Raw genomic sequence first — 27,397 nt, 5'->3', positions numbered from 1 at the left:
TTTGCGTTACTTTTGAGTTACTTTCATCAAAAGAACAGAAGTATGACTAGGCATTATAAAATGTTAAAATGTAGTTTGTTGCTGCTTATAAATCTAGAAGTTATGTGTTGGCCCTCGAGCTTTGAATAGGCAAAGTGAAGACTTATGGCAAAATACAGTAACAATTACTGTCATAATCATAAACATAGACAAATGATCTGGTAAAAGTCTGGTAAATTATAGTACACATACCAAACACAATAGAGCCCACTATAATGCAACCTATAGCCTAATAACATGGTAAGACACGCAACCTCTTTTCATTTCTATTCTTTTGATCACTTTTAATTCAGATTCACAGCACAAACCTGGCATGCACTGGATTGACACAACTTATCAAAAAGTGCTATTGGAGGATTAGGCCTCAAGGAATACAGCTCATTTCAGTCCAATAGGATTACATGTAGGCTAACATATAATTGCTTAATAAAACAGACAAACAGAGGAGCACTGCTTTTTGCCAAACAATGAATATAGGTTCCCATACAAAGGCTGGTAAAAACTTTAAACAGTGATGTTTAAATGTACTATTTAGATAACCATGTTTAAGTCTTCACTAATGTTATGTTGTAGTTTAGGTTGCTGTTTGTAATAAAACTGTAGATAGCATAGGAATAGCCTAGCAATCTATTATGTATATGGACTGTAATCATAGCAAAGCTTACCTTGTCATTGCTGGTGTGATATGGATTTTACTGGCAACATTTGTAAAAGTTTCTTTACTTCTGAGGTTCAAGCAGCACAGGAGACCGATAGAAACTTTCTGTTGCTCTTACTTAGTGCTCTTATTCGCAAAATTATGCGTGTGCGGCGCTACCGGACCTGATTGCGGCCACTTTAGTCAATGCTTATAATACAGCCGCGGACTTCCCAGATTCGGCTCTTTAAGAAACATCTCTATATTTGACGCGCACCGCGTCCAAATCGCATTTCAAATACAAAGTTAAAGAACTTGTTGCATACAGCACGTGGAAATAGACATACGCTGCGTCTCAAACCGCCTCTTTCCATACTATATAGTAGGCAAAGAGTACGAGAAGCAGTGCTTTTCGCCCACTATATAGTATGGAAGTATGCTGTTTGGGACGCAGCCATTTACACAGCTTTTTCATGTGTGGATGCTGGTCGCGCGCATTGGTCAAAAATAAAAATTTAAAATAACACGGTCTAATTTTGAAATGCATTGTTGTAACGCGCTCGTTACTAAGACTGTAACGAGTAAAATATTACCAAAATTTTACGAGTAATGCGTTATATTACTGCGTTACAGCAAAAACTAATATATTACTGTAATATATTATATTTTGTAATGCGTTACTCCCAACACTGTACTTAAGTAATGTTGGAGTATAGTTTTAAGTATACTTTATGTAGTAAGTGTACTAACATTTATGTTCTAGTAGTATACTTGTAAGTGTACTGCTTGAATACCGCTTGGGACTAAATTGGCCCACTTTTAGTATATAAAAGTATACTTCTAAGTAGGGATGTCCCGATCAGGTTTTTTTGCCCTCGAGTCCGAGTCCGAGTCATTTGATTTTGAGTATCTGCCGATACCGAGTCCCGATCCGATACTTCTATAATACATAAAAAAAGAATAAATAAGAGCGAAAAAAAACAGAACCAGGATGTTCCTTACAGTATGTCATGCCGCACGCATTGCTGTTTCTGTGTGGAGTCAAAAGAGTCTAACTCTGTGCCAGCGCATAACTACAGATGTGTTAAATATAATGAGAATATATATAGTATATGTACAGGGGTTAAATTGGGATTTGTTTTGTGGGGATGCTCTGTTGGGAGGGAGGGTTCGAGGGGTAAAATGTTTAATCCTGATGACAGCAAAGCCACTGGTGTGTTTCAATGACATTTTGGACCTCTGATAGGATTTTATAAGCTTCAGTTTTAAAGCTTTGCCACAGGTTGACCCAAACTTTAAAACCTGAACTTTAAATTATGCAAATCTATGAGTCTGACACCCTATATGCATTTGTTGCACATGTCATTATGCACAATTGATCAAACTTTGAAGGAAGTTATAAGAATCAACCTCCTTGACTACCCAAAAAGACTCAATTAACAAGAAAAACAACATACTGATTCAGCAATATGTCTTATAAAATAGCCATAGAGATTCCCTAAGCTGGTCAGCAGTTAGTTATAAAATACCTATAGTTAGGTCGTAATTAATCTGTATAATCAAAATACATTAATTTATTTAACTATACAATCAGTTGTATCCAGTTATCTAGTTAACATATTGTAATGAGATGAGTGACATGGCTAGACATACTTTGATACTTTGTTTCTAGACTTCTATTAAGTTTTCTCGACGTGGGCACCATTCTTACCTCTCTCTCTATCTCTCATCTCTACAGTATCCTGCGCGAATGCGCGTTCTTGAGGTTCTGAGTGAGACGCGGAGCTGCGTCTGAGCACATGGTGACAAAAACGATCAAAGCGTTGTTTAAATGAGCGGTAAAACACGGTTTTGTCGTGGGTTCCTTGCACGCACGAGTGTGAAGCCTATGGATGAATTTGAAAGCACGTCAATAAGCTTGTTCGACTTCATGCGGCGCCGCAACAATCGACAGCCGGGTGACGTCAAACTACCGCGAGAGTGATCCGCAAAATCATACGGAGGAGTTTGCTTTTAAATCGCTCTCGCGGAACTTAGACGTCATCCGGCTGCCGGTTGTTGCGGCGCGGCATGAAGTCGAACAAGCCTATTTTCTTCTCATCAGTTCACACGCACCAGCGCAGCACGTACACTGGCGCGGAGCAGAGCGAGACGAGACCTTAATGGATTTTAAACCCTGCATATGTATCCGAGTCCTGATCGGGAGGTAACGTCCGATTCCGATCGAGTCTGAAACCACGTGATCGGGGCCGATTTCCGATCACGTGATCGGATCGGGACATCCCTACTTCTAAGTGCACTATAAGTGTAAGAGTAGTCAACTTTAAGTGTACAACTAGTGCACAATTAGTTCTTCATTTGTACTGCAAGTGAACTAATGAGTATACTAGTAGTTCCCTTTCAGTCGGTCACGACGACGTCACGTCGTGACCGACGAATTGGGAACTTGCTTAGAGAGACCAATCTGCTTCGTATACTACTAAAACGCCAATGAACTTGGCATTGAGATATTTGCATAATGCTGGCGCCGCCCCGCCAGGTGCCTTTATAAGCAGCAGGTGCAAATAGGGAAATTAGCTTTTTCGCTTCGAAAGCCGGCATTATCTGCTACTGAGAAGCTACTCTCTGCTCTTCTGGGAACGGTTGCTGAAGTTGATTGACAAGCAGTACTAACACAGCGGACGCTCGCAGTATTCCACTGCTCTGCATATTTTTTGTTTTGAGTTTAGTGTGTGCGTTGCCTTTCCCTGTGCGCATCATCAGCTGAGCACCTAAAGAGTGATTTCCCTAAAGAGTGATACTTGAGAGCTCTGTGTCTTTTTAAAGACAGCCACTCTCTCGTATATTTGGAGATCAGCGTCCTTTTCAGGATTGCTTTTCGTCCGTGCGATCTTGGATGCGAGAGGTATAAGGGTTCCAGTGACGGTCACGAGTGCTGTCTTCGTGCTTAGGCATCAAGCACTCCAAGGCTGCGTTCGTGGAGAGTTTTTGTTCTCTCTGTGAGAGAACCCTCTCACAGACTCACAGACGCTCTGTGAGAGCATAACCCTCTTGGATTGCGGAGACGACTGACGTTTCTACGGGAATGCTGTCTGTGCCTTTGTAGTGCTGACGCCGCCATGGTGCGGCTGTCAAGGGCTCGCAGGACACTCTTCGCATCACTACGCTGAGTAGGACGGAGGATGCGTCCTCCACCTACCGGCCTCTCATCCTCAGCCGGTTGAGGCTCCGGTGGAGACTGCAGAGTCGTGTTCTACGATTTCTGCCGAATCCATTGGACCTCCTTCTGGTCCCGTTCACTTCTGCAGCATCAGAGGGGTGTCCATTTTTTCCTCCGAGGCAGAGTCGTTCCGGAGATGGCGGCCGTGCCCGCTCGAGCGGCAGAAACGGTAGAGTTGGAGAGGTTAACCCCTCTCCGCCCGAACCGTACCGCCCACGTGATTGGTATTTCGGAGCTGCTCGGATCTCTCGGTCCTCTCCTCCTGTGCCTTTCTTTCCCGACGGCACGAAGAGCTGACGTGATTTGCGGCTATCTCGGCCGTTCAGCTTTCAGCTTCAGCTTTCACCCCTCACCTCCCTCACCAACGGAGCCGCTAAGGGCGGGGACCCCTTCAGTGGAGGGGGGGGTTGCGATGCAGCTGCGTTCCTGGAGGGACCACCCACCCCTTCCCTCCCGTGTTTGTAGACAGTCGTCCGGTTACGGGCGCTGTCCGTCAGGCATGCGGAGAGACGGCTTCAGCCCTGCACGCAATAACGTTGCTACAGGTTCACCAAGGATTTACGAGGGAGGCCGCGACCTTCAGTCGTGCGATGTCCACCACAGTGGTTCAAGATCGCCAATTTTGGCTGTGTCTGGCTGACATGACGGACGCAGACGAGAACAACTTCTTGAATGCTCCTGCCTCACAGACCGGCCTCTTCGGCGAGCCCGTGGAGTCGTACAGCTCCGCTGCGCAGACTGAGGCGATCTCCTAGGTCATGCCCCGGCGAAGGAGAGCTGCCCTTAGTCCACCACGCCGGCTCCTCAGTCTGTCCTGCGGCGGCCACCTCCGTTCCCCTCCTCGGACCCCATCTCGGCAGCGCGGGGGAACCGCTCGTCAGCAGCTTGCCCCGCCCGCTTAGCCGCTTCCCGTAAAATCGGGAGTTTAAGTGGCCAGTAACGGGCGACCCGGATTGGCAGAAGATCACTCTTCAGGAGACGGTGATTCGCTCCTTCCACCGGTAGAGGGTCGGGTGGAAAATTCTTGGTTTGCATGTGTTCCACCGGCTGTTTAGCCGGTACCCACTTAACCACACATAAGAGTGCATTCCTCTTCCCTCTCCAGGTCTCCGGAGGATCGAGAGCCGTGAGCGGGCACACACCAGCTCACCCTACCTCTCCTCTATCGCCAGCGGGTGTCCTGAGGAGTCCGAGCCCTCCACTGAGGAGACCAGACCACCAGCACCCTCATCGGAGTCTGCGCTCTCCACAGAGGAAACCAGACGACCGTCACCCTCAGCGGGCTCAGGTCAGTGTCACACACACATACTGTAGATGTTTATGCTGTCACAGCAGACGCACCGGCAGTCTCACCTGTCTCGCTTCGCTGCCCCACTGCGGGTACTTCGGTAGTGTCGTTAATTCTACTCGTACAGTGCCTGCCGGTTCGTTAGGTTTTACGCACGATCCGCCTCGGTTACGAAAAAAAATTAACGGCACACCCCCAAAATTCTCGGGCTTTCGTTTCAATATAGTGAAAGTGTCCAATGCACATGTACTGCGTGCATAAGTCGATGTCCTGCTGGCGAAGGATGTATCGAGCCGGTCCCTCTTACCGAGATTATGATGATAGGGTTTTTCCAGCCTTTATCTCATAGTACCCAAAATACGCAGCGAGTTACGATCGATTTGACTTACGCATCGGCTCTACAAAGGTGATCTTTTTGGATGATAACGCCGAGGCTGGTATTTCAATATATAAGCTCCTGGACATATGACAGCATGCTGCGGCTGTGACACTGCTCGAGCTGCGTCATATGAGACCGCTTCAGCGTTGGCTTTACGATCGAGTCTCGAGGAGAGAGTGGCGCACCAGCATACACTGTGTAAACATTACACCTGCGTGTCATTTCAATTTTACCCCGTAGTAGACCCAGCATTTCTGATAGCAAGATATGCCTCTGAGGGGTCTCCTGGCATTCTGTAGCATGCGATGCCCTAAGCACGGGATAATCAGCCACGTATGATGGGCTTGCAGTCTCAGGGGTGTGCATAGCACCCCAACTGCCGTGAGCGGTGCGCTGTATATCTGGGACTTGTACGCTCCGCTATGGAGATGCGAGGGAAGGATGTATTAGTCGACACCGACAACATTGCGACTGTTGCGTTATTTACCGTTAAGGCGGTTTTGCGCTCTCGTCACCTGTCGCATCTCGCTCGTCATCTCCTCCTTTAGAGTCAGAAGCATCTGAGGTCCCTTCGTGCCATTTACATTCCGGGATCGCTCAATACAGCGGCAGACGCGCTTCCCGAGCTGCGCGCCCCGGCGAATGTCGCCTCCACCCCCAGACGGTCCAGCTAATTTGGAAGAAGTTTCGGTCGTGCGTAGATAGATCTGTTTGCGTCGCCGGACGATACCCACTGTCGCCTATTTAATCACTAACTGAGGGCAGCCTCGGCGTGGATGCGTGGGCACACAGCTGGCCGCGGGGGATGCGGAAGCACGCATTCCTTCCAGTGAGCTTAATTGCACAGACACTGTGCAAAGTCAGGCAGGATGAGGAGAGCCTTTTATTAATCATCTGTACTGGACGACCAAAATTTTTTTTCATAGTTAATGCTCCTCGTGACAGCCCTCCCTGGCGGATTCCCCTGAGGAAGGACTTTCTTTCTCAAGGAAGGGGCACATTTGGCACTCGCGCCCCGAACCTGTGGGATCTCCATGTATGGTCGTTGAGTGCGCGCAAGGTTTAGGTGATTTATTGCAAGCAGTATCTAACACCATCGACGCGGTAGGAGCACCGTCCACAAGACGGGCTTACGCGCTTAGTGAAACCTTTTTAGACACCTGGTGCTCTTCGCAACGTGAGGACCCCAGAGAATGTCCTTTAACATTGTGCTTTTATATCTTCAACATAGGTTAGATGGTAGGCTGTTCCTCGGCCATTAAAGTTGATATCGCCGCTATTTCTGCTCATCACTCACTATCAACGGCAGAGTTGATACGAGTTATCACATTTTAAGAGGCGCTCGCAGCCTAAACCCCTCGCGCCCTCCCTCTTTCCTCCTGAGACCTGTCCATGGTGCTGAAGCCTTCAGGTCTCCCATTTGAGCCTTTGCAGTCTGCGAGTCTGAAGTTTTTATCAATGAAAACTCTGACCCTGCTAGCATTGGCCTCCATGAAGAGAGTAGGGGTTTTACATGCATTCTCTGTTGACGATTCGTGCCTTTAGTTTGGCCCTGCTATCTCGAGTGTAACATTGAGACCCAGACCAGGCTACGTGCCCAAAGTTTCCACCACTCCCTTCAGAGATCAGGTGGTGAGCTTGCAAGCGCTGCCCCCGGAGGACGCAGACCCAACCATGGCTTTGTTGTGCCCCGTACGCGCACTGCGACTCTACGTGGTTCGCACGCAAAGCCTCAGGACCTCAGACCAGCTCTTTGTTTGTTATGGTGGCCAGCAGAAAGGGAAAGCTGTCACTAAGCAGAGGATGTCTCATTGGATAGTTGATACTATCGCCCTGGATTATAATCTTCAGGGTATTCCTTGCCCCTTTAATTTGAGAGCGCACTCCACATGGAGTGTTGCCTCATCTTGGGCTCTTGCTCGTGGTTCCTCGCTAACAGACATCTGTAGAGCTGCTGGTTGGGCGACACCTAATACGTTCATTAGATTTTACAATGTTCATATCGAGCCTGTATCCTCTCATGTTCTTTCCTCACCAGGGAGGGCACGGAGAGCAGACTCGCAAGTCGGCTTGCAGCCTCCGACTGAGGCTCCAAATTAAGTTTTCAGTATGGAAGGCCATCAGAGCAAAAATGCGTAATGGTTTGAATTGCTCTTCCTCCGCTGCCTTGGCAGCCTTTGTTGCGGAGCATTGGCTGTCAGCCTTTCACTAGATGTATTCTTACGAACCTAGGTGTTTGGCTTGGGCTCCACATTGTGTCCCATCGGGTTCCTTTGTGAGTATTATTCCGTGTGGTTAATCCTACCAGCCCACGTTTCCCTTAGCAGAGCACTGCTTTGCTTACACAGCCACGGCTGTCCTTATTACTGTTTATTAGTCCACCATTAGCCCTTAAGAGGGGCGGTGGCTTCTGCAGCGTTCCTATACCGCTCAGATAGGGCGCTTCCCAGTCGGTGGCACTACTGTGGGGTTAAAGGAACATCTAGTGCCCGGCCTTCTGCCTTAAAACCTAATTCTCCTTCTCCTTAAGTGGAACCGAAGGGCTTTACGCAGACACTGGAAGAGGTCAGCCCTCAGTGGCGTTTTGGTAGGGATTCCAAATTCGTCGGTCACGATGTGACGTCGTAGTGACCGACTGAAAGGGAACGTCTCAGTTACGGATGTAACCCACGTTCCCTGAAGGAAGGGAACGGAGACGTCACGTCCCGTTGCCACAGGGCTGCTCCCTGCTGTTTATCGAATGGTCACATTCTCCCGGCTTTCTCAGCGAAAAAAAGCTAATTTCCCTATTTGCACCTGCTGCTTATAAAGGCACCTGGCGGGGCGGCGCCAGAATTATGCAAATATCTCAATGACAAGTTCATTGGCGTTTTAGTAGTATACGAAGCAGATTGGTCTCTCTAAGCGAGTTCCCAATTCGTCGGTCACAACGTGACGTCTCCGTTCCCTTCCTTAAGGGAACGTGGGTTACATCCATAACCGAGACGTTTTCTTGACTTATACTTCAAGTGTACATGCAAGTGTTCTGTTAGTGTATTCTTAGTAAACTAATAGGTTACAAATTTTGTGCTGCAGGTATACTTCCAAGTGTTCTTTTAATATACTTTTAGTTAACTAGTAGTTTACTAGTCATATACTGAAAATATACATGCAAGTGTTCTATTAGTGTACTCTTAGTAAACTAGTAGGTTACTTATTGTATACTGCTTGTGTAACAAAGCACTTTAACACTGAGAATCCATCTGCAGGTTTTTATTAAACACACTCATATTCCAACAGGCAAGGTCAAACAACAGCAAACACAGCAATGTAGGGCAGGCAAATCTCGAAGTCATGAAACAGGCAAAAGGGTCAGGGCATGCAACAAACATACTCATAAAAACAGATAAAGATCAATAAATACAGATAGATATGCAAGCAGGCAAACGGCTCAGCAATGACAGCCGGTACAAATCAAGACTTTGCACTGACTGAATGTTTCCAGAGAATTTATATAGGCTGTCCAGTGAGTTTCAGGTGGCAGAGTAATCAGTCCAGGTATGCGGGATTATGGGAAATGGAGTCCAGAACGAAAGTTAATATTCAGGGGATTCAGCCAGAAAAGGTTGGGACACTGTAGAAATTGTGAGTAAAAAGGGAATGGAATCATTTACAAATCTCATAAAATTATATTTTATTCACAATATATTGTATTCACAATTTTATTCTATTGTGAATAAAATATAAGTTTATGAGACTTGTAAGATTATATATATATATATATATATATATATATATATATATAGTATGATGTTATGTTCACAAAGTACAGTTGAGTAGTAAACTACTAGTTAACTAAAAGTATAGTAAAAGAGTACTTGCAAATCAGCCCCGATCACGTGGTTTCAGACTCGATCGGAATCGGACGTTACCTCCCGATCAGGACTCGGATACATATGCAGGGTTTAAAATCCATTAAGGTCTCGTCTCGCTCTGCTCCGCGCCAGTGTACGCGCTGCGCTGGTGCGTGTGAACTGATGAGAAGAGAATAGGCTTGTTCGACTTCATGCAGCGCCGCAACAACCGGCAGCCGGATGACGTCTAAGTTCCGGGAGAGCGATTTAAAAGCAAACTCCTCCGTATGATTTTGCGGATCACTCTCGCGGTAGTTTGACGTCACCCGGCTGTCGATTGTTGCGGCGCCGCATGAAGTCGAACAAGCCTATTGACGTGCTTTCAAATTCATCCATAGGCTTCACACTCGTGCGTGCAAGGAACCCACGACAAAACCGTTTTTTTACCGCTCATTTAAACGACGCGTTGATCGTTTTGTCACCATGTGCTCAGACGCAGCTCCGCGTCTCACTCAGAACCTCAAGAACGCGCATTCGCGCAGGATACTGTAGAGATGAGAGATAGAGAGAGAGGTAAGAATGGTGCCCACGTCGAGAAAACTTAATAGAAGTCTAGAAACAAAGTATCAAAGTATGTCTAGCCATGTCACTCATCTCATTACAATATGTTAACTAGATAACTGGATACAACTGATTGTATAGTTTAATAAAATAATGTATTTTGATTATACAGATTAATTACGACCTAACTATAGGTATTTCATAACTAACTGCTGACCAGCTTAGGGAATCTCTGTGGCTAATTTATAAGACATATTGCTGAATCAGTATGTTGTTTTTCTTGTTAATTGAGTCTTTTTGGGTAGCCTATCTTATGCATAGAATTAGTCAAGGAGGTTGATTCTTATAACTTCCTTCAAAGTTTGATCAATTGTGCATAATGACATGTGCACCAAATGCATATAGGGTGTCAGACTCATAGATTTGCATAATTTAAAGTTCAGGTTTTAAAGTTTGGGTCAACCTGTGGCACAGCTTTAAAACTGAAACTTATAAAATCATATCAGAGGTCCAAAATGTCATTGAAACACACCAGTGTCTTTGCTGTCATCAGGATTAAACATTTTACCCCTCGAACCCTCCCTCCCAACAGAGCATCCCCACAAAACAAATCCCAATTTAACCCCTGTACATATACTATATATATTCTCATTATATTTAACACATCTGTAGTTATGCGCTGGCACAGAGTTAGACTCTTTTGACTCCACACAGAAACAGCAATGCGTGCGGCATGACATACTGTAAGGAACATCCTGGTTCTGTTTTTTTTCGCTCTTATTTATTCTTTTTTATGTATTATAGAAGTATCGGATCGGGACTCGGTATCGGCAGATACTCAAAATCAAATGACTCGGACTCGAGGGCAAAAAAACCTGATCGGGACATCCCTAGTAACTTAGTTTACTAAGAGTACACTAACAGAACACTTGCATGTACACTTTCAGAATGAGTACACTAGTTAACTAAAAGTAGTAAAAAATACTTGAAAGTATACCTGCAGCACAAAATAAATAACCTACTAGTTTACTAACACTAAAGATTCTCCATAAAGATAATATACATTTGTACACTACATATACTTTCAAAATTTACTTAAAATATACTGTTTCTAAAGGATGCTAAATAATGTATTTTATAAATATGTCAGTGCATTATTATAATGATAATTATTATTACAATTATTTAACAGATAAAGTATACCTAAAATAAACTTTAAAATAAGTTTAAATTAGTATACTTTAAAAATTGCACAGAACTTTAACTCCAAGTATATTCTTTTAAAGTATACTTTTTAAAAAATATTCTAAATTATAATTATTTTGAAATATGTTAAAAGTTTAATTGTAAGCAAATATGTTGTAAGCATACTTTCAATATATTCAAAGATGGTACATTTCTTTCTAAGTATATTTGTAATGTACTATTGCAAAGTTAAATATACTTGAAATACAATAAAGTATATTTATTTTTCACCAGGGCTATTCATATGGCTTTTTGCAGCTTTCTTGATGTAGCTTTCGTTGTTGCATTTTACCTTATTACGTTTAAGTATATGTCAGTAAACAAGTATAGGCCAAATATACTTAGACATTTCGGTCGGTATAGGTCAAGTATACTTTAGTACAATTTAAGTATATTTCTGAGAAGTACCTAAAGTACATTTTAGAGAAGTACATAAAAAGTAAACTGAAAGTATCCTTTCTTTGTCACGATGAGCACACGAATGACGAGAGGATGGATCCAAGTGCAGTTCAAAGATTTATTTCCACAGGTAAACAAAAACAAAACACGAAAACTCAGAGCAACACCGTAACATTAAGACAATGGACCGTGACAAGGGAGTGAACAGGAAGTCAATAAATACACAATGTAAACCAATGGAATAACCAGAACAATAAAACACCATGACAACAAACAAGGGGGAGGAGCATGAAGACAATAGGTGTGTTCGACATCGGCTGTGGCTGGATGTAACCGATCGGCGAGATTAGCCGCGTGCAGGCGAGGAGGAGCTGAAAACGGAGACGTGAAGTCGGACGCGCTGTGGTTCCCGTAGTTTGCTGCATTTACGCCAGGCATGGCTGATCACGTGCCGTTTGCTTGCTTAATCACATTAAACATGATTTGTAAGATGTAAACTACATAAAAAGTGAATTATACTGTTTTGAGTGTCCGTGTGTGAGCGTGGGTGGAGCTGAGGAGGCTTGCAGCAGTGTTTTGCAAGAATGGAGAGTTCAACATAAGCATATATTATTTAAATACCAATGTAGTGGGGTCTACGTTTTTATCCATTTTATTTTGATGAAGATGACACAATATAACATCGCGACTACATGAAAATAGCTTTAACTGTTATAAAAATACAGATTTGTGATCATTTGTGGAACTGAGGGCGTGAAAATAAACACGAAATGCACGTGATTGTTGTCATGTGGTGAATCCGACCAATCGTGAAACAGCTGTGTCGTCATTACAGCCCGTGCAGCTCCTCTTCGCGAACTGCGCTGGCTTACTCAGGCGGCTGATCTCGAACCGCTCTCGCGGTACTTAAAAACCATATGACACAATCACGTGCCTGCAGCGCCAGCTGAAGTCGGACAAAAGTACTAACCGGAATGCACTGCTTCAAGTCAGCCACCGATCGGTCTGCGCAGCGCCGCATGAAGTCGAACACACCTATAGAGTAACCAGGATAACAAATGATTAGGCGGTAACAATAAATCAACACGAGGAGACACAGGCAAGACTCAAATACAAACATAAACACTAGAAATAATACTAATCAAATACAAAGACAGGATAAGAAACAAAACAAGATATGATGCAAATCAAAACCATAATCAAAGACAAGACCCCAATCAAAAACAGTACCCAATACAATAAACAAGAAACAAAGGTAGCAATAAGTAAAATAAAAGAAAACATGACAAGGAAATAATAAATCTCAAAAACACACAAACCGAATCCCAACATTCTTATTTTAAGTTTAAAAGAAGTATACTTATAGCACACATGAATAAACTTCTTTTTCGTAAGGGTAGCCATGCTTTTAATACAATACAAATTAAAATAAAAAAAAGTGACAAAATACTCATATTAACTTATCTTTCTTGCTTATGTCTCCAGCAACAAAGACATGGAATCTAAACTCAGTCAGCTGGAATGCCTTTTTACATGGCGGGTGGAAAAATCAGAGATAAGAGATTTTAATATCTTGCAGGAGAAACTTTTTGACAAAATCAAGTCTTCCTCACAGAAATACCATGACACATATTTCAACATTCTGGCATTTGTCAGCCACTTGGAAGGCAAAACTGAGAGATCACTGGATTATCTTCAACAAGCTGAGTCAGCACTGAAGGATGATAATCAAAAGAAAGATGCAGACTACCTGGTGACCTTCTCCAGCTTTGCATGGGTACACTATCACTTGCACAACCTTAATGATGTGGAAAAATACCTAAACAAGGTGAAAAATATATGCAGGGACATACCAGGTTCATCTGAGTACTCCTGCAACCTCCCCTTAATACATGGAGAGAAAGGGTGGACCTTTATAAGGCTTGGCGGGTCATTTTATGAACGAGCAAAGGAGAGTTTCTCCAAGGGCCTTGAAGCAGAACCAGACAATGCATTGTGTAACGTGGGCTATGCAATAGTGTTATACAGAATAGAAGGCATGAACAAAGAGAGACCAATAAGTGCAGAAGACAGTGAAACAGTCACGCAACTCAGAAAAGCTCTCAGCCTGCAACCCACAAATTCTCTAGTCATGGTGCTGTTGGCCTTGAAACTCCAGTGTTTAAAGAGACAAGAAGCCCAGAAGCTTATAAAGGAGGCTCTCAAACTGTCCCCTAACGTCCCGTATGTGACCAGATACGTGGCTAAGTACTTCAGAGCAGAAGGCTCCATTAAGGAATCCCTGTCTATCCTTGAGAAAGCAGTCGAGTTGACCCCAAACTCCAACTTTCTGCATCATCAAATCGGTCTTTGCCATAAACAGCTGCTTATTGAGATGTTATCTCAGATGAGGTCTGGAAGACGCTTTCCTGCCCCTCAAATATCTGCTAAGGCAGCCGAGTGTATCCGGCACCTTTCAAAGGCCGTAGAGCTAAAGCCTTCTAATATTTACGCCCAAGTGAACCTTGCAGAGGCCTATGGAGGGAACCGACAATTCAGAGAAGCAGAGGAGATATTTACCAGGCTGCTAAATGACACATCTCTCAGTGAATTTGAAAAACAGCACTGTCACACACACTATGGTGTGTTTTTGCTCTACAAGAGAAAGGATGAAGACACAGCAGTCTGTCAGTTCAAGATTGCATACAAAATTCCAATAGAATGCAATGACAGGAAACAAGCGGGCAAGAAGCTCAGACAGATTGCAGAGAGGCATCTCAATGACAAGCGCAAAGTCAGAGAGGCATTCGAGATTTTGGCCTTTGTATCTTCTGAAGACAAACAAGAGGCACAAGCGGCGATGTATCTGCAGAGGGCCCAGCAGCACTCAGATAGTGATGAGCTATCAGAAACCTTCGCCAAAGGACTGAGGCTAAAACCCTAACTGCACTTTACTCGTATTTAGCAAAAACTTAAAATAGCATTAATATAATACTATAATCAAGGCTATTTTAAAATGTCTAAATTGTAAACAAGCTGTTGATCTTTATTGTAATACAGGGAACATTTATTGAATAAATCCTGAGGGGCGGTACAGTTGCCTCACAAAAAAAAATCGAAATTTTATTGATTTTAAGCTCTTCCGCAATCACGAACAACTGTAGGAACTCGCTGGCAGCGGACATATAACTTCAGATTGTACAATCAGTATTTTGTCTCCGGTATGTTCTGCATTAAACTAATAAATGTGATCATTTAGCACATTAGATAGGCTGTGTTCGCTGCCAAGATGGACACAAATATGGTGGCGGGCATGCCGGAAGTGGTGTGGTACCCATGTTCTCTGTCCCCAACTTGTGTAGATCAACTTTTGTGTAGATTAACTGGTGTGTAGATTAACTGGTGTGTAGATTAACTGGTATGTAGATCAACTTGTGTGTAGATCAACTTGTGTGTAGATCAACTTGTGGGTAGAACAACTTGTGGGTAGATCAACTTGTGGGTAGATCAACTTGTGTGTAGATCAACTTGTGTGTAGATCAACTTGTGTGTAGATCAACTTGTGTGTAGATCAACTTGTGTGTAGATCAACTTGTGTGTAGATCAACTTGTGTGTAGATTAACTTGTGTGTAGATTAACTTGTGTGTAGATTAACCAGTTCTTGCATTAATATCGCTAAAGATGCTGAAACACTGTTAATAAAAATAAATAAATAAATAATAAATTATTGAATTGTTTTGTTAATTAAACGAATATGTTAATAACTATGATATATACTAATAAATCTTAGTTATTCTTGTATGTAAATAGTTTGCTGGTGTCTAAACATGTCTTCAGCATGCAAAGCCAAAGTCTATTTTTAACTATTATTTAAATATTCCACAGCTTTAGGGCAACCTCTTTATCCTAACACTCTCAACCAAGGTTTCAGTTTCCATTCTGAATTCGACCCTCCCATTTCTAGGAGAGAATAAAAAAGCAGGACCTCGACCATCATCCGTATCACACAGCTTCAAGAACATTTATCGTCCAACATGAGGTAAGTTTTTGGCTATAACGTATCCAAATTTGTTTTCATAGTTTAATTTAAGAGCTAAACATTTTGGAGCAGGTTTAGATTAATACAGAACTATTTGGACATGTTAGTAGTTTTGTAACATATACTTACAAAAATAATTACCGGTGTGCATCTTGAGACAAAACAACATCATTGATATATGTTAAGATATGTTAGTGCAAGGTGTCTTTAAATGAAGGCAGCTCAAATATCCATTTTAGTTTGGAATTAGAAGTCCGTTCCGGGAAACCGCCGCTATGTTTTGTACAAACACTTAACCCATGATTATTGTTTACCTATGACACTGTCATATTATCACATTGTTTACTATGATAATTTCAGCTATATTAGAATATTTGATGATAAAAGAAAACTTGCTGTCATGAAAATCTATTCAAATAAATAAATAAAAAGAAATCTTCATATATGTAAAGACCTTGTACCCCCTAATATTACTTAACATCATGGCCGTACCCAGCTATGAGGTCACAGAGGTCCGGACCTCGGTAATTTTTTTCATATTAAAAAATAAAATGTAAAGTTCTCTGAATGACTAATTAGTTTTTCAAAACGAATCCGCATAAATAATTTAGTTAGTTTGGACAGTTTACTGTATAGTTTAGTGTAAAATGACGAAGACTGGCTTAAGCTGTGACGGCGCGGGTACAGAATTTGCAGTGTTGCCAGATCCCATCGTAAAAAATCCTCTTTAGACGTAATGTTTAGCAATTAATGTGACACTTTGACACTATCTATAAAGTGATTGTTAGGTGAAGGTTAGTATTAGCAATTTCACTGATTTATTTCTGAAATACAAGGTTTGGACGAACTTTGTTTTTAAGGCCAATTATTTTTGCTTGTTTTTCGTACTAATATCTGGCAACATGGAAACTGAAAGTTATCAAATAAGACGCATGATTCAGCGCAAGCAGGTTATTGCTGATACTACATTCAGTAAGATAAAAGCAGTAATCATCATAATTGTGTCTGTAAGAGTATCAACAACACTATCGAAAAACAGAAAACAACTCTGGTATAAAGATGCACTCTTAGAACGTATGTGTTAAAAACAACACATTCGTGAATCCCTCAGCTCTGTGTTATTATTGAAAAAACACATTTTGTGTTACTTTTAACACAACTTGTGTTATATTTTAACACAAAATCAACACAAAATGACACATAATGTGTTAAAGTTTAACGCACAAAGATGTGTAAAAAATTAACACATCCTTTCTAAGAGTGTGTAGAAGAATTGGGTTTAAATAAAATATGCCAAATATGTTAAAACACGTAGCCTAGCATAAAACGGTAAAGCTAATCTCAGCAAAACATAAGCATTAAGAATTCTGTTATTTCATTGAATTTAGAAGTTAACCTTTAACAAAGTCATGCTGAAAACAATAAGAGCACTAAACAAGTACTTGTTTAAAATCTTGTAACGTTTTTGTTATGAAATATTGCTTATTAAAATGATTACAAAAATAAACATTGTTGCATGAAAAAGTAATAAATAATCCGGCAGTCCCAGTCCATCCCCCAAAACCAAGTTTGTAACCCAAGTTGTAAAAAGGTAAAGACAGAATATTTTAGATCCCAGGTAAAAAATTAAGTATGCTTCAATGTACTTAAACCACTTAAATACTAGCAAGTACATTTGTACTTATGTAAAGTTATGCTACAAATATACTTAATAAAAGTAAAGGTCTACTTGAGCAGTACTTCAGTTTACCTGAAAAAGTAAGAATACCAGTACCAACTAGATTTTTATTGAAATAAATGATGTTTCAAAATAACACTTAGATGTTCTTAACTTAATTTTAAGAAGTACTAAAAACAAATGTGATATATAAACCACAAAATGAGTGCACGAAAATAATACATTTACTAAGTGTACTTAAAAATTGTATTTTATTTAAGTGCACTTTTTTCACCTGAGTTAGCATTTGTTAACTCTTAACACTCCACCCTGGACCTCGGTAATTTTCAAACCCTGGCTACGGCCATGCTTAACATATTCCAAGAAAATAATAGGTGAACATCTCCTTCTTTTTTTGCATCCAATCTTCTCTTTATCTCCACGTTTAGTTCTACTTTATATCAATTAGAACTTAAAATTATGGTATTGCAGATTAAATATATAATATTACTCATGGGAAATAATAAAGTTGTGCTATATCTCTTATTTCTTTATCAGTATGGATCGTGAAATAGTTTTGAGAACAAAACTTCACCAGCTGGAATGTCACTTCACTTGGGCTCTGATAAAAGAAGACATAGATCTACCTGATCTTCTTAACAGACTGGAAGAACAGCTTAAGTTGGATCTTGGAAAAAACAAAGCACTTGCACGTGCATACAATGCTATAGCATATGTTAAATTTCTTCAGGGGTTTCAGGAAAAAGCACTTAACAACCTGATGACATCTGTGAAGCTCTACATAGAGCACCATGAAGAGGAATTTCACAAAACTCTCATTGTCACATATGGGAACCTTGCCTGGTTAAACTACCACATGAAGAACTATACAGAGTGTGAAAGTTACCTGCAGAAACTACAGACGATAAATGAAAGATATGCAACTGAGGCTTCATCTGTTCCAGAGGTGCTTGATGAGAAGGGATGGACCTTTCTTAAATTTTCTCACAAATATTACGAGCGAGCCAAAGAATGTTTCAAGAAGGGTTTGGAGCTGGAACCAGAAGATAGCGAGTGCAACGCTGGCTATGCCATTGCTTTGTTTCGGACAGAATTTGGGGGCTTCACGTACACAAATTCACCCACAATCAAGCAGCTCAGACGGGCCATCGATACAAATCCTGATGATGATGTTCTTAACATCCTTTTAGCAATGCGACTGGTTGTATACAAGAGATATGATGAAGCTGATATCTTAGTAGAGAAAGCTTTAGAAAGATCTCCAGATCATCCACACGTCATGCGATATGTTGGGAAATTCTTCAGGAGTAGAGGATGTGTGGACAGGTCTATTGCTCTGTTGTGCAAAGCCCTTGAGCAGTCACCTAATTCAAGTTTCATACATCATCAGTTAGCTCTCTGCTATAAGATAAAGAAAATCCAACTGCTGCAAAAGGGAAATCACCACGCTAAAGCATCACAGGTTCAACAAATTCGTGATCAGATCATCTATCATTTAGAAATAGCTACAACCCAATCAACCGCCTTTATTGCTGCAATGAGTGATCTTGCACTGCATTATGGAGAAAAGCCTGACATTTCACGTGCTGAAGAGTTGTTTCAGATGACGTTCCAAACAGCCAAAGAGAAAAATGATAATCTATATGTAGTCAGTTATTATTATGCTGAATTCCAGTTGCACTGCAAAAGATGTCAAGCTTTAGCTATCGAGCACTATATGCAATGCCTGAAGTTGTGCCCAGGTTCACCTGAAGGGAAGAGAAGTTATTACAGTTTAAAAAAGATTGCAGAGCAACGTATTCGTAAAAATACAAAGGATGGTGAAGCTTATGCTATACTAGGATTCCTTCACAAAGAAAAATGAGAGAATCGTCAAGCCATTGAGTGCTATGAGAAAGCTCTGAGTTATGTAGATAATGATGAGTACCTCAGGAATCTTTGTGACCTCAGGATGTCCATACAGTAAAGTTATGACAAACTATATGCTTATATTGCCCCCTGATATATTAGCATTTTGCTATATATTATAAAATATTTAAAAAAGTACATAATTAGTGGTTACTATGAAAGTTACTTTCATTGTTTAGTTCTGTCTTGTCTTAAAAGTTTTTTCCTGCAAGTTAGATATAACAATGCAACTTTCTATAAATATCTTACACAATTCATAAAATTACTATCTAAAAGACATATGTAGAAAATAAAATGTGGAATGCTTAAATTGTTTATAACACAAATAAAAATGTGCATTACAACATCCTGTCTGAATTTACTGTTGTAATTAAATTTGTTTGTACAAACAGCTTAAAGTCCATGATGTTTGAAAGCCAATGTTGATATTTGAAATCACCTAAACAAACACGCCCCTACCCCAATATGTACTTGTATGTACATTTAAATTTTCTGGCCTCTTATTGCTACCTGTCCCAACTTTTTTGGGAATGTGTAGCTCTCATGAAATGCAAAATGAGCAAATATTTGGCATGACATTTCAAAATATCTTACTTTCAACATTTGATATGTTATCTATATTCTACTGTGAATAAAATATAAGTTTATGAGATTTGTAAATTAGTCCATTCCTTTTTTACTCACAATTTCTACTGTGTCCCAACTTTTTCTGTTTTGGGGTTGTATATATATTACAACAGTTCTTTCTGGTTCAAGATTCTGATTGGCTGATAGCCGTGATATATTCTACCAGTATCGTCACAGTGACCGCTTCACCTTTTCGTATTGTTCACATATCATTTTGGTCATGAATGAGTGAGGAAGACGTGAAGCACTTAAGCTGTACCCTATCGCTCTATATGTGACTGTAAAAAGCTGCCAACAGACAAACGCTTTTTTAAAGACTTTCTGTGTCTCAATCAGTTCCCTAGCTCCCTAGGTCGTGAATCGGGTGAAGTGATCAGCCCGATTCCATTCTAAGACCAGAGGTCTTGATGTGTAAACTTTTGAGGGAGTTTGTCTCAAAATACACTTGGCGAATAGAGCAATGAAAATAATCATTTTCTCTTTTATCTTGAGTGTCTGTTTACACGCGTCCCGTTCCTTGAAAGGGTCCATGCTATATGGAATTAACCCAGCTAGTATATCGTGTACAAGCGCTCCGGCACTGGTAAGGACACTACATCAGATTCTTATTTTCCGATGATGTGAATATTAAAACACAAGACGACACCACTGATATTAATAAACATCACACAGAAACGACATCTCTATGACTTTGAGTATTTTAAAAAAAAGTAAAAAAATAAATAAAACCTGGTCAAAATACAATATAAAAACCCTAATTTGTCTGTTTCCTAGTACCGACAAGAACAAAGTCCAGTAAAAAGATGATAGATAGATAATTCACAAGGACTTCTGGGTTGGTAAAGTGTGTGGAGCCTGCAGCAGTGCGCCTTCGCCGATAACCGCATCAAGGATGCAAAGGGGGCGCTGATGAGCACACGTCGGAGCGTAAAAATGGACACCCTACTGACTCGTAGACTAAGCTAGCATGCGCAATTTCAGGCCCACGAGACCAAAAGTCCACATGAAGTGTGCCATTTGGGTTAGGACCTCTGTTTCTCTATGGCAGTGGTTCTCAAACTGGGGGCCAGGGCTACTAACCAACAGCACTACTTCGTATCATTTAATATGTTTTGTTTAATCAAAAGTTGAGTTTTAAAACAATTTCTTGTCATAAATTTTCTTTGGCAGGGACTTTCACCCTCCCCCCACAGTTATCATGAAGAAAATAATTAGCTATAGAGACATGTTAAAAGCATTTCGAGTAAGCACTATATTTAACAAAGCACACAGCCTACAAACCACTTGAACCGACACTGCATCCTGATTTACAGAATACTGAAGTTTGTTTCGCATAAGCCCTATAAAAAGAAAAAGTCACGTGTCATTGTCCCTTTAACTGGTGAACTATGCGTATGCGCACAAGTTCCACACATGACAGTTCTGGCTAGAGGGGATACAACTTGGTCAAATCTCACGAGATGTTGTTTTAGGGTTAGGTTTGAGGGAATAGGCTTGTTTGAGATGAGCAAATTCTGCGCAGAATCGATCACCGGTGATCAGCCCAAGATGCATGTCGGTTAGAAAAGTGTCCGACTTATGTCCGACTTGCTCTGATATCACGCTGACATGTGCAAAATAACTCTCGCGATGGAGAGGCGGGCTTGTCGGATTCTACAGCCGAGCGTAGTTGCTCTCCACCGACTGCGTTGATGAAAAGAACAATGGGAAGACTTGCTGACGACACAGCTCAATGCTCATTGGACCGGGGATGTCAGCTGATGACTTGTTAATTCTTTTTTTTTCCTTTATTGAATTTCAAGCATCTTAACAAACCAAAATAGGCTTACATAAACACAACTGTCTCACAGACTGAGAAATTCATATCATTCATATTATAACAATAGAAATAAATCTCCATACAGACAATAATTCAAATAAAATAACAAAAAATAAAATATATATTCATGCAACCAACAGCAATGAAGGGGATTAAACAAAGTCATACCTATTAAACAAAACCCGTAATTTCTTGGCCTTTTCACATCTCATAACTTTCAGGACATTTGTAAACATGTCAAGCTCCTTTTTAAAAACAGGATAGCTTTCCTGCATAAGAGAATTTCTTATAAACTTATTAATACATTTCTTATCTGTAAAATTTACTTTACCTACATTAAGATCCAACATTTTGGGGATAATATTAAAATATTTTAAAATCTCCTTTAGCATATTAAGGAATGGTAAGGGAATACTTTTAATAAAATAAACTTTTTCCCTCACACACAAAATTAAATTTAGAACAGAAATCAATATAGTTAAGGAAGCAACCATTTTTATCCATAATATGCAACACTGACCAAATACCTCTTTGCCTCTTGTTAATTCTAAAAACTCTCATTCCTGTAGTAGTTTTTATATTAATTCAATTGTTCTTTACTATGACATTAATATTTGTAATGAATTCCTGTAAACTTTTGTATTGGTGTTGATTTATTTGTACTGTGAGATGTTTATATTTCAAACAACATAAACGAATACCACTAGATTTATTTATCCCAACATTTACTAAGTAACCTTTTCCAGTAACGAACAGTTCACCTTTGTTGATTCTCCTTATAAACATCTTTATGTAAATTCATTTATTGGTCTTTAAGTTTCATCTTTTTAATCCACGATAAAATACGCGAACGTGATCTCTGCCTCTGCTGACGTTTGTAGACGACTGAACTGCGAGATTGGTGAAGCTCTTTTTTTACTCCTCCCCTCACTGCAGCCGCCTGCTCTCGTCTGAATTTCAGGCAAGGCAAGCTGCATCTCAAACATCTGGCTCATCCTGCGAGATTTCACGAGATTTTCGCCGTAGCTGTATCCTTCTAGCCACAACCCATTGGATTCTCCTTCGCAAGTAGACTACGTCGATGTCTTTTTGGTTTTGATTTAGCTTTGTAAAATAAACCGATGCTAGTTAATTTGCCGAAAAATCATTGGAATGTTTGTAGGTTACGTGAAAACAAGGTAAGTTTCGTTTATTGTTGAACTGAACAGGTGTTGTGTCGAAGTCTGTTCCCCCTATGTTCCCTCTATTTTTCCCTTCAGTGTGGTGTTTTTATGGCGTTTTTATCACGTTATAGGTTTTATTATTTATATATTTAAAGTTTTAATGGCTACTGAGATGTATATGTGTGCATTTCTGTAATGTATCTGTATTGTTCTTAATGGTAAGTCAATTATTTTTACAGTATAATATTTATTTAATTATGTATGCAATCATTACATTTTTAAAACAACCAGTAAAGGTTAGGGTTAGGGTTAGGGTTACTGAAACTGAACAGTGTATTAGACAAAAAAATTAAATGTTATATAACCTGGTTAATTTATTGTGGGGAAAAGGGACATAAGTTTCTCTCCATGTTCCTCTTGACTTGTCACTAAATCTCACGTCAGTTGCGTTTCCAAATTGCGCGATTTAACATTGCGAATTGAAAATACTGCCAATTCAGGAAACGGCATTTACAGGTAAACTGATGCAGTCACAGCCTAATCATTATTTGAAGATGACGCGATGTAGGATACCAAAACCTCACAGAAACAATTGTGTCTGCTGCCAAGTAAGAGGCTTACAGACAATAATGTTTTATAATCCTCATCTCACTTGATTTAAAATAATGAAACTCCGTTGCCGCTCCTGATACAAGTCACATAATCATATTTGAAGATGATGCCCTCACAGAAACACCTCAAGTGTCTGCTGCCAAGTATACTTTGCATTAATGTTTTGTTTGGAAATAGTGTGTGATTTTAGTAAACCTACCGACATCAGTCGACGTGATGTTTGGAATGTCTTATCGCGAGATGAAAAAACTAACGTTACAGTCACATAATGGAAACGACGTAATTTTCTTCATTTTTTTGTCGACATTTAAAAAATAACGCTAAAGTTTTGGCCACATCTGCATTTTCTCCTCAGAACCTATTTTATTTGTAAGGTTTATCGATTAAATCTAAAAAAATAAAATAAGTGATCATTAAAGGTACAGTCCATATTTCTTAAAAATATTCATAAAAATTATTATTAAACAAACCTACATTTTCGTAATCTTCATAGACAATATAAAATGGTTAATTACCCTGCTGAAAAAAACAGCATACCAGCAAGACCAGCATATGTTGTGTTTTGGTGCTGGTTTGCTAGTGAACACCAGCTAAACCAGCATCAAACCAGCATTAGCACCAGCATTATCACCAGCTAAACCAGCAACAAACCAGCGTTACTACCAGCTAAACCAGCATTAGCACCAGCATCCCATGCTGGGCATACCAGCATATGTTGTGTTTTTGGTGCTGGTATGCTGTGACCACTGGTCCATGCTGGTTTGATGCTGGTTTTTTCAGCAGGGTACAGACGCATTTCTTTGACTGGAATTGTGCTCTTTACTTTCATTCATTATTCGGTTTTGTAAGGTGCAAGGTGGCACATTTTCATATAAAATTTTCCAGATTTTGTCCTGTAGAAACTACATTAGCAAATGTTCTTGTTTATTTTCATTATGCTATACTAATAATTAAATATGATACAAGTAATCATAGCCTACATGCACATTGCCTTAAAGGAATAGTCTACTCATTTTCAATATTAAAATATGTTATTACCTTAACTAAGAAGAGTTGATACATCCCTCTATCGTCTTAGTGCGTGCACGCGCTGGAGCGCGCTGCTACACTTCGATAGCATTTAGCTTAGCCTCATTCAATCATGATTAATAAAAATATATTTAATATTTGCTTATTAAAAGGGCATATTCGCCATCTTTCCATTAATGGAATAATACATATATCATTCTTTGCAGTTGTCCAGAGGATAAGCTTTTGATTACAGAACTGAACAAGCAGGAATGTCACTTCACATGGAATATGAATAAGAAAGACACAAACATCACTGATCATTTAATTAAACTAGAGGACAATCTTGACTTAAGACTGGGTGATAAGGCAGGGACCGCACGCACACACAACTCTGTGGCATACGTTAAGTATCTTTTGGGTTCTAATGAAGAAGCCCTAACAAACTTAAAGAAATCTGTGGAGCTCACTAAAGATTTTTATGGAGACAACTGTGATGAGAAGCTCATTGTCACTTATGGAAATTTTGCCTGGTTACACTTTTACATGAAACAGTACGCTGAATGTAAAAGTTACCTGGAAAAACTGAAGGAGATCAAAGAAAAAAACACAGCCGTCTCTACATCTGCTCTTCATCCTCAAGTGCTTGGTGAGAAGGCCTGGGCCTTGTTTAAATTTTCACGCAAATACTACAGCAGAGCTCAGGAGTGTTTTAAAAAGGCATTGGAGTTGGAGCCAGAAGATGGTGAGTGGAACGCTGGTTATGCCATTGTACTATACAGAACAGAAACTAAATGTGTGAGTCCGCAGGATTCATCTGCTTTAAAACAACTGAGATGGGCGATAGAAACAAACCCTGATAATGATGAACTGAAGCTTCTTTTAGCTCTGAAACTCGCTGAATTTAAGCTGTTTGATGAGGCTGAGGATCTGGTGGAAAGGGCTCTTGAGATGTCTCCAGATAGTCCACATGTGATTCGATATGTGGGGAAATACCAGAGAAACTATGGGTCTGTGGACCGGTCTATTAGCCTGTTCAAAAGAGCATTGGATGTTTCTCCAAATTCAGCATTCATACACCATCAGTTGGCTCTTTGCTATAAACAGAAAAAAGAAAAATTCAGGGAGCAGCCTGAGTGTCAGAGATTTCGTCATTTAAGCATCTCACATTTTGAAAAGGCTACCACCCTAACGAGTGGGTTTATCATTGCAATGACACAACTGGCAATTCTCTACGGTGAGGACGGACAGATCGATCGGGCTGAAGAAGTTTTTCAAACAGCCTTGTTCGCAGCTAAGGAGAAAACTGAGGGAGTTCAAGAACTGTACTTATATTATGGGGAGTTCCTGCAGTACAGAAAAAGAAATCAACATCTGGCCATCAAATATTACAAAGATTGCTTGAAAATGGCACCCGTTTCACGAGATGGGAAGAAAAGTGCTAAGAATCTAAAGAAGATTGCTAACAAGCGTTTATCATATAACACAAATGACACAAGGGCTTTAGGGATACTTGAATTTATCAAGCAGGTAACCGGTAAGAAACAATTCACTGCAGAGGGCTGTGAGCATCTTCTGGAATCTACAAGCAGTTAAACATACCTTAAAAGTACAAAAACAGATTTAAGAGGTTTAAGATGTGTATTATTGAACACATAGGGGCCTATATATGAGCTGCTATGGGCTTGTTTAGTCTGACATCATGCACCGCTTCTGGGTCCAACTGATATCAAATGCCATAATGAAATAACAAAAAATCACGCTAATATGCACTCGTATCACAATGCAAAACTACCAAAAGCACACAATCCTTTTTATATCTCCAAAACAAAATCCAAGATTACCAGACACAGTGAGGTTATAGACTATTGTGTACACTCTGAGTTTATAAAAGTTCAGCTTAAATGTGTGACATGAAGAAATAGTGCTCGCTTGGACCCAGAAACAGTATTTCCTACAGGATGACTAAACAAGCCCATTGTATTTGAGTTTCCAAGCGCAGTTGTAGACTAAAGACAAGTGAAGCTCATACTGTATAATCATATATAACATAATCACATGTCAGCTTTCTCTCTAAATCACCTACTGTTTTAAAACAGCTTTACAGGAAACACTGCCTTAATGGAATATCTTGATTGTTTATAACATTTTAATAACATGCCTTAACATCTTTACCGTCATCTTAAACTATGAATTTAGATCTAGCTATTTTTTTGTTTACTTTACTAAAATATCACAAGATGACAGAAAAACAACTGGCCAATTTTATGCACATGTCATCATTATTATGAAAGATATTACCCAACGTTTTTAACCACACTGATAATATTTATATTAGATGTCAATATTTGATGGTTTAATGTCCATGCAAAGTCTGTTAAAGTGTTTAAAGTAACACTTTAAGTAAGTGTACATTTCAGATTTTTCATATCAATAACATTGTTTCTTCATCATAATTGCACATACAAAAATAAAAAGATAAAATATTCTTTGAAGAGCCGTCTTCATTTGTTGGGTATTGTAGCATCTGGTTTGTGCCTTTAAAATCACATAATTCCTACAAAATATGTTGTCTCCCAAAAACTTGTCACTTTTTTGTCACATCTGCATGCATATTTCACTCATCTTAAATAAACTCGTTAATAGACTGATTTTTTTTCTCTTATTATCTAGGGAAATATAACTAGTTTTAACAAACATGCCTTACTAAACTTGGTTGCATTTTGAGGCAAAACAAAGGGCACCGATGTATTTTAAGATATGTCAGTACAAGTTGTTTTCAGTTTGGACAGCTCCTACATTAGTTTAGTCCAGGACTAGTCTAATCCCTGTCTGGAAAACCGCTCCCTAGGGTTTTGTAAAATATAAACTGATATAAACAGTTATATTTAAAGACTGCAAATGTCACATTCATAACGCTGGAATTCCTTAACTGAGCTTAGTATGGACTATTGTACTGCTT

At 40.0% G+C, this 27,397-nt stretch overlaps 3 protein-coding genes across 4 annotated transcripts in view; all 3 read left to right on the top strand.

Annotated features, from left to right (window-relative positions):
- The window catches only part of LOC129421340 (interferon-induced protein with tetratricopeptide repeats 5), a 39,007-nt gene extending 23,703 nt beyond the window's left edge, over positions 1-15,304 (top strand). The window contains exons 2-3 of one of the 2 annotated variants that reach the window (XM_055176794.2): positions 5,002-5,184; positions 13,087-15,304. In XM_055176794.2, the coding sequence (XP_055032769.2) occupies positions 13,097-14,524 (1,428 nt within the window). In that variant the 5' untranslated portion in view covers positions 5,002-5,184; positions 13,087-13,096 and the 3' untranslated portion in view covers positions 14,525-15,304. The remainder of the gene's footprint in view (positions 1-5,001; positions 5,185-13,086) is intronic. The other variant, XM_055176793.2, reaches the window with a different exon arrangement.
- Positions 15,305-15,493: 189 nt separating this feature from the next.
- Positions 15,494-19,543, top strand: ifit10 (interferon-induced protein with tetratricopeptide repeats 10). The gene is made up of 2 exons (XM_055176788.2): positions 15,494-15,620; positions 17,836-19,543. The coding sequence occupies exons 1-2, from the start codon at positions 15,616-15,618 to the stop codon at positions 19,160-19,162; spliced, it is 1,332 nt and encodes a 443-aa protein (XP_055032763.2). The 5' UTR covers positions 15,494-15,615; the 3' UTR covers positions 19,163-19,543.
- Positions 19,544-22,638: 3,095 nt separating this feature from the next.
- On the top strand, positions 22,639-26,522 carry LOC129421336 (interferon-induced protein with tetratricopeptide repeats 5). The gene is made up of 2 exons (XM_055176789.2): positions 22,639-22,830; positions 24,663-26,522. Exons 1-2 carry the CDS (start codon positions 22,805-22,807, stop codon positions 26,029-26,031), a joined length of 1,395 nt encoding a protein of 464 aa, XP_055032764.2. The 5' UTR covers positions 22,639-22,804; the 3' UTR covers positions 26,032-26,522.
- Positions 26,523-27,397: the final 875 nt, after the last annotated feature.

The sequence above is a fragment of the Misgurnus anguillicaudatus genome, chromosome 4 (assembly GCF_027580225.2).
Source record: "Misgurnus anguillicaudatus chromosome 4, ASM2758022v2, whole genome shotgun sequence".
NCBI classification, from domain to species: Eukaryota; Metazoa; Chordata; class Actinopteri; order Cypriniformes; family Cobitidae; genus Misgurnus; species Misgurnus anguillicaudatus.
Note: the sequence above shows the minus strand (reverse complement) of the source record. Positions and strands in the feature narration are given on the sequence as shown.

Excerpts from the sequence above, each read along its gene's own strand:
- LOC129421336 (XM_055176789.2), top strand. The coding sequence starts at position 22,805 with ATGTTTGTAGGTTACGTGAAAACAAG. Across the intron at positions 22,831-24,662 it reads GTAGGTTACGTGAAAACAAG|TTGTCCAGAGGATAAGCTTT; the intron begins GTAAGTTTCGTT and ends CATTCTTTGCAG.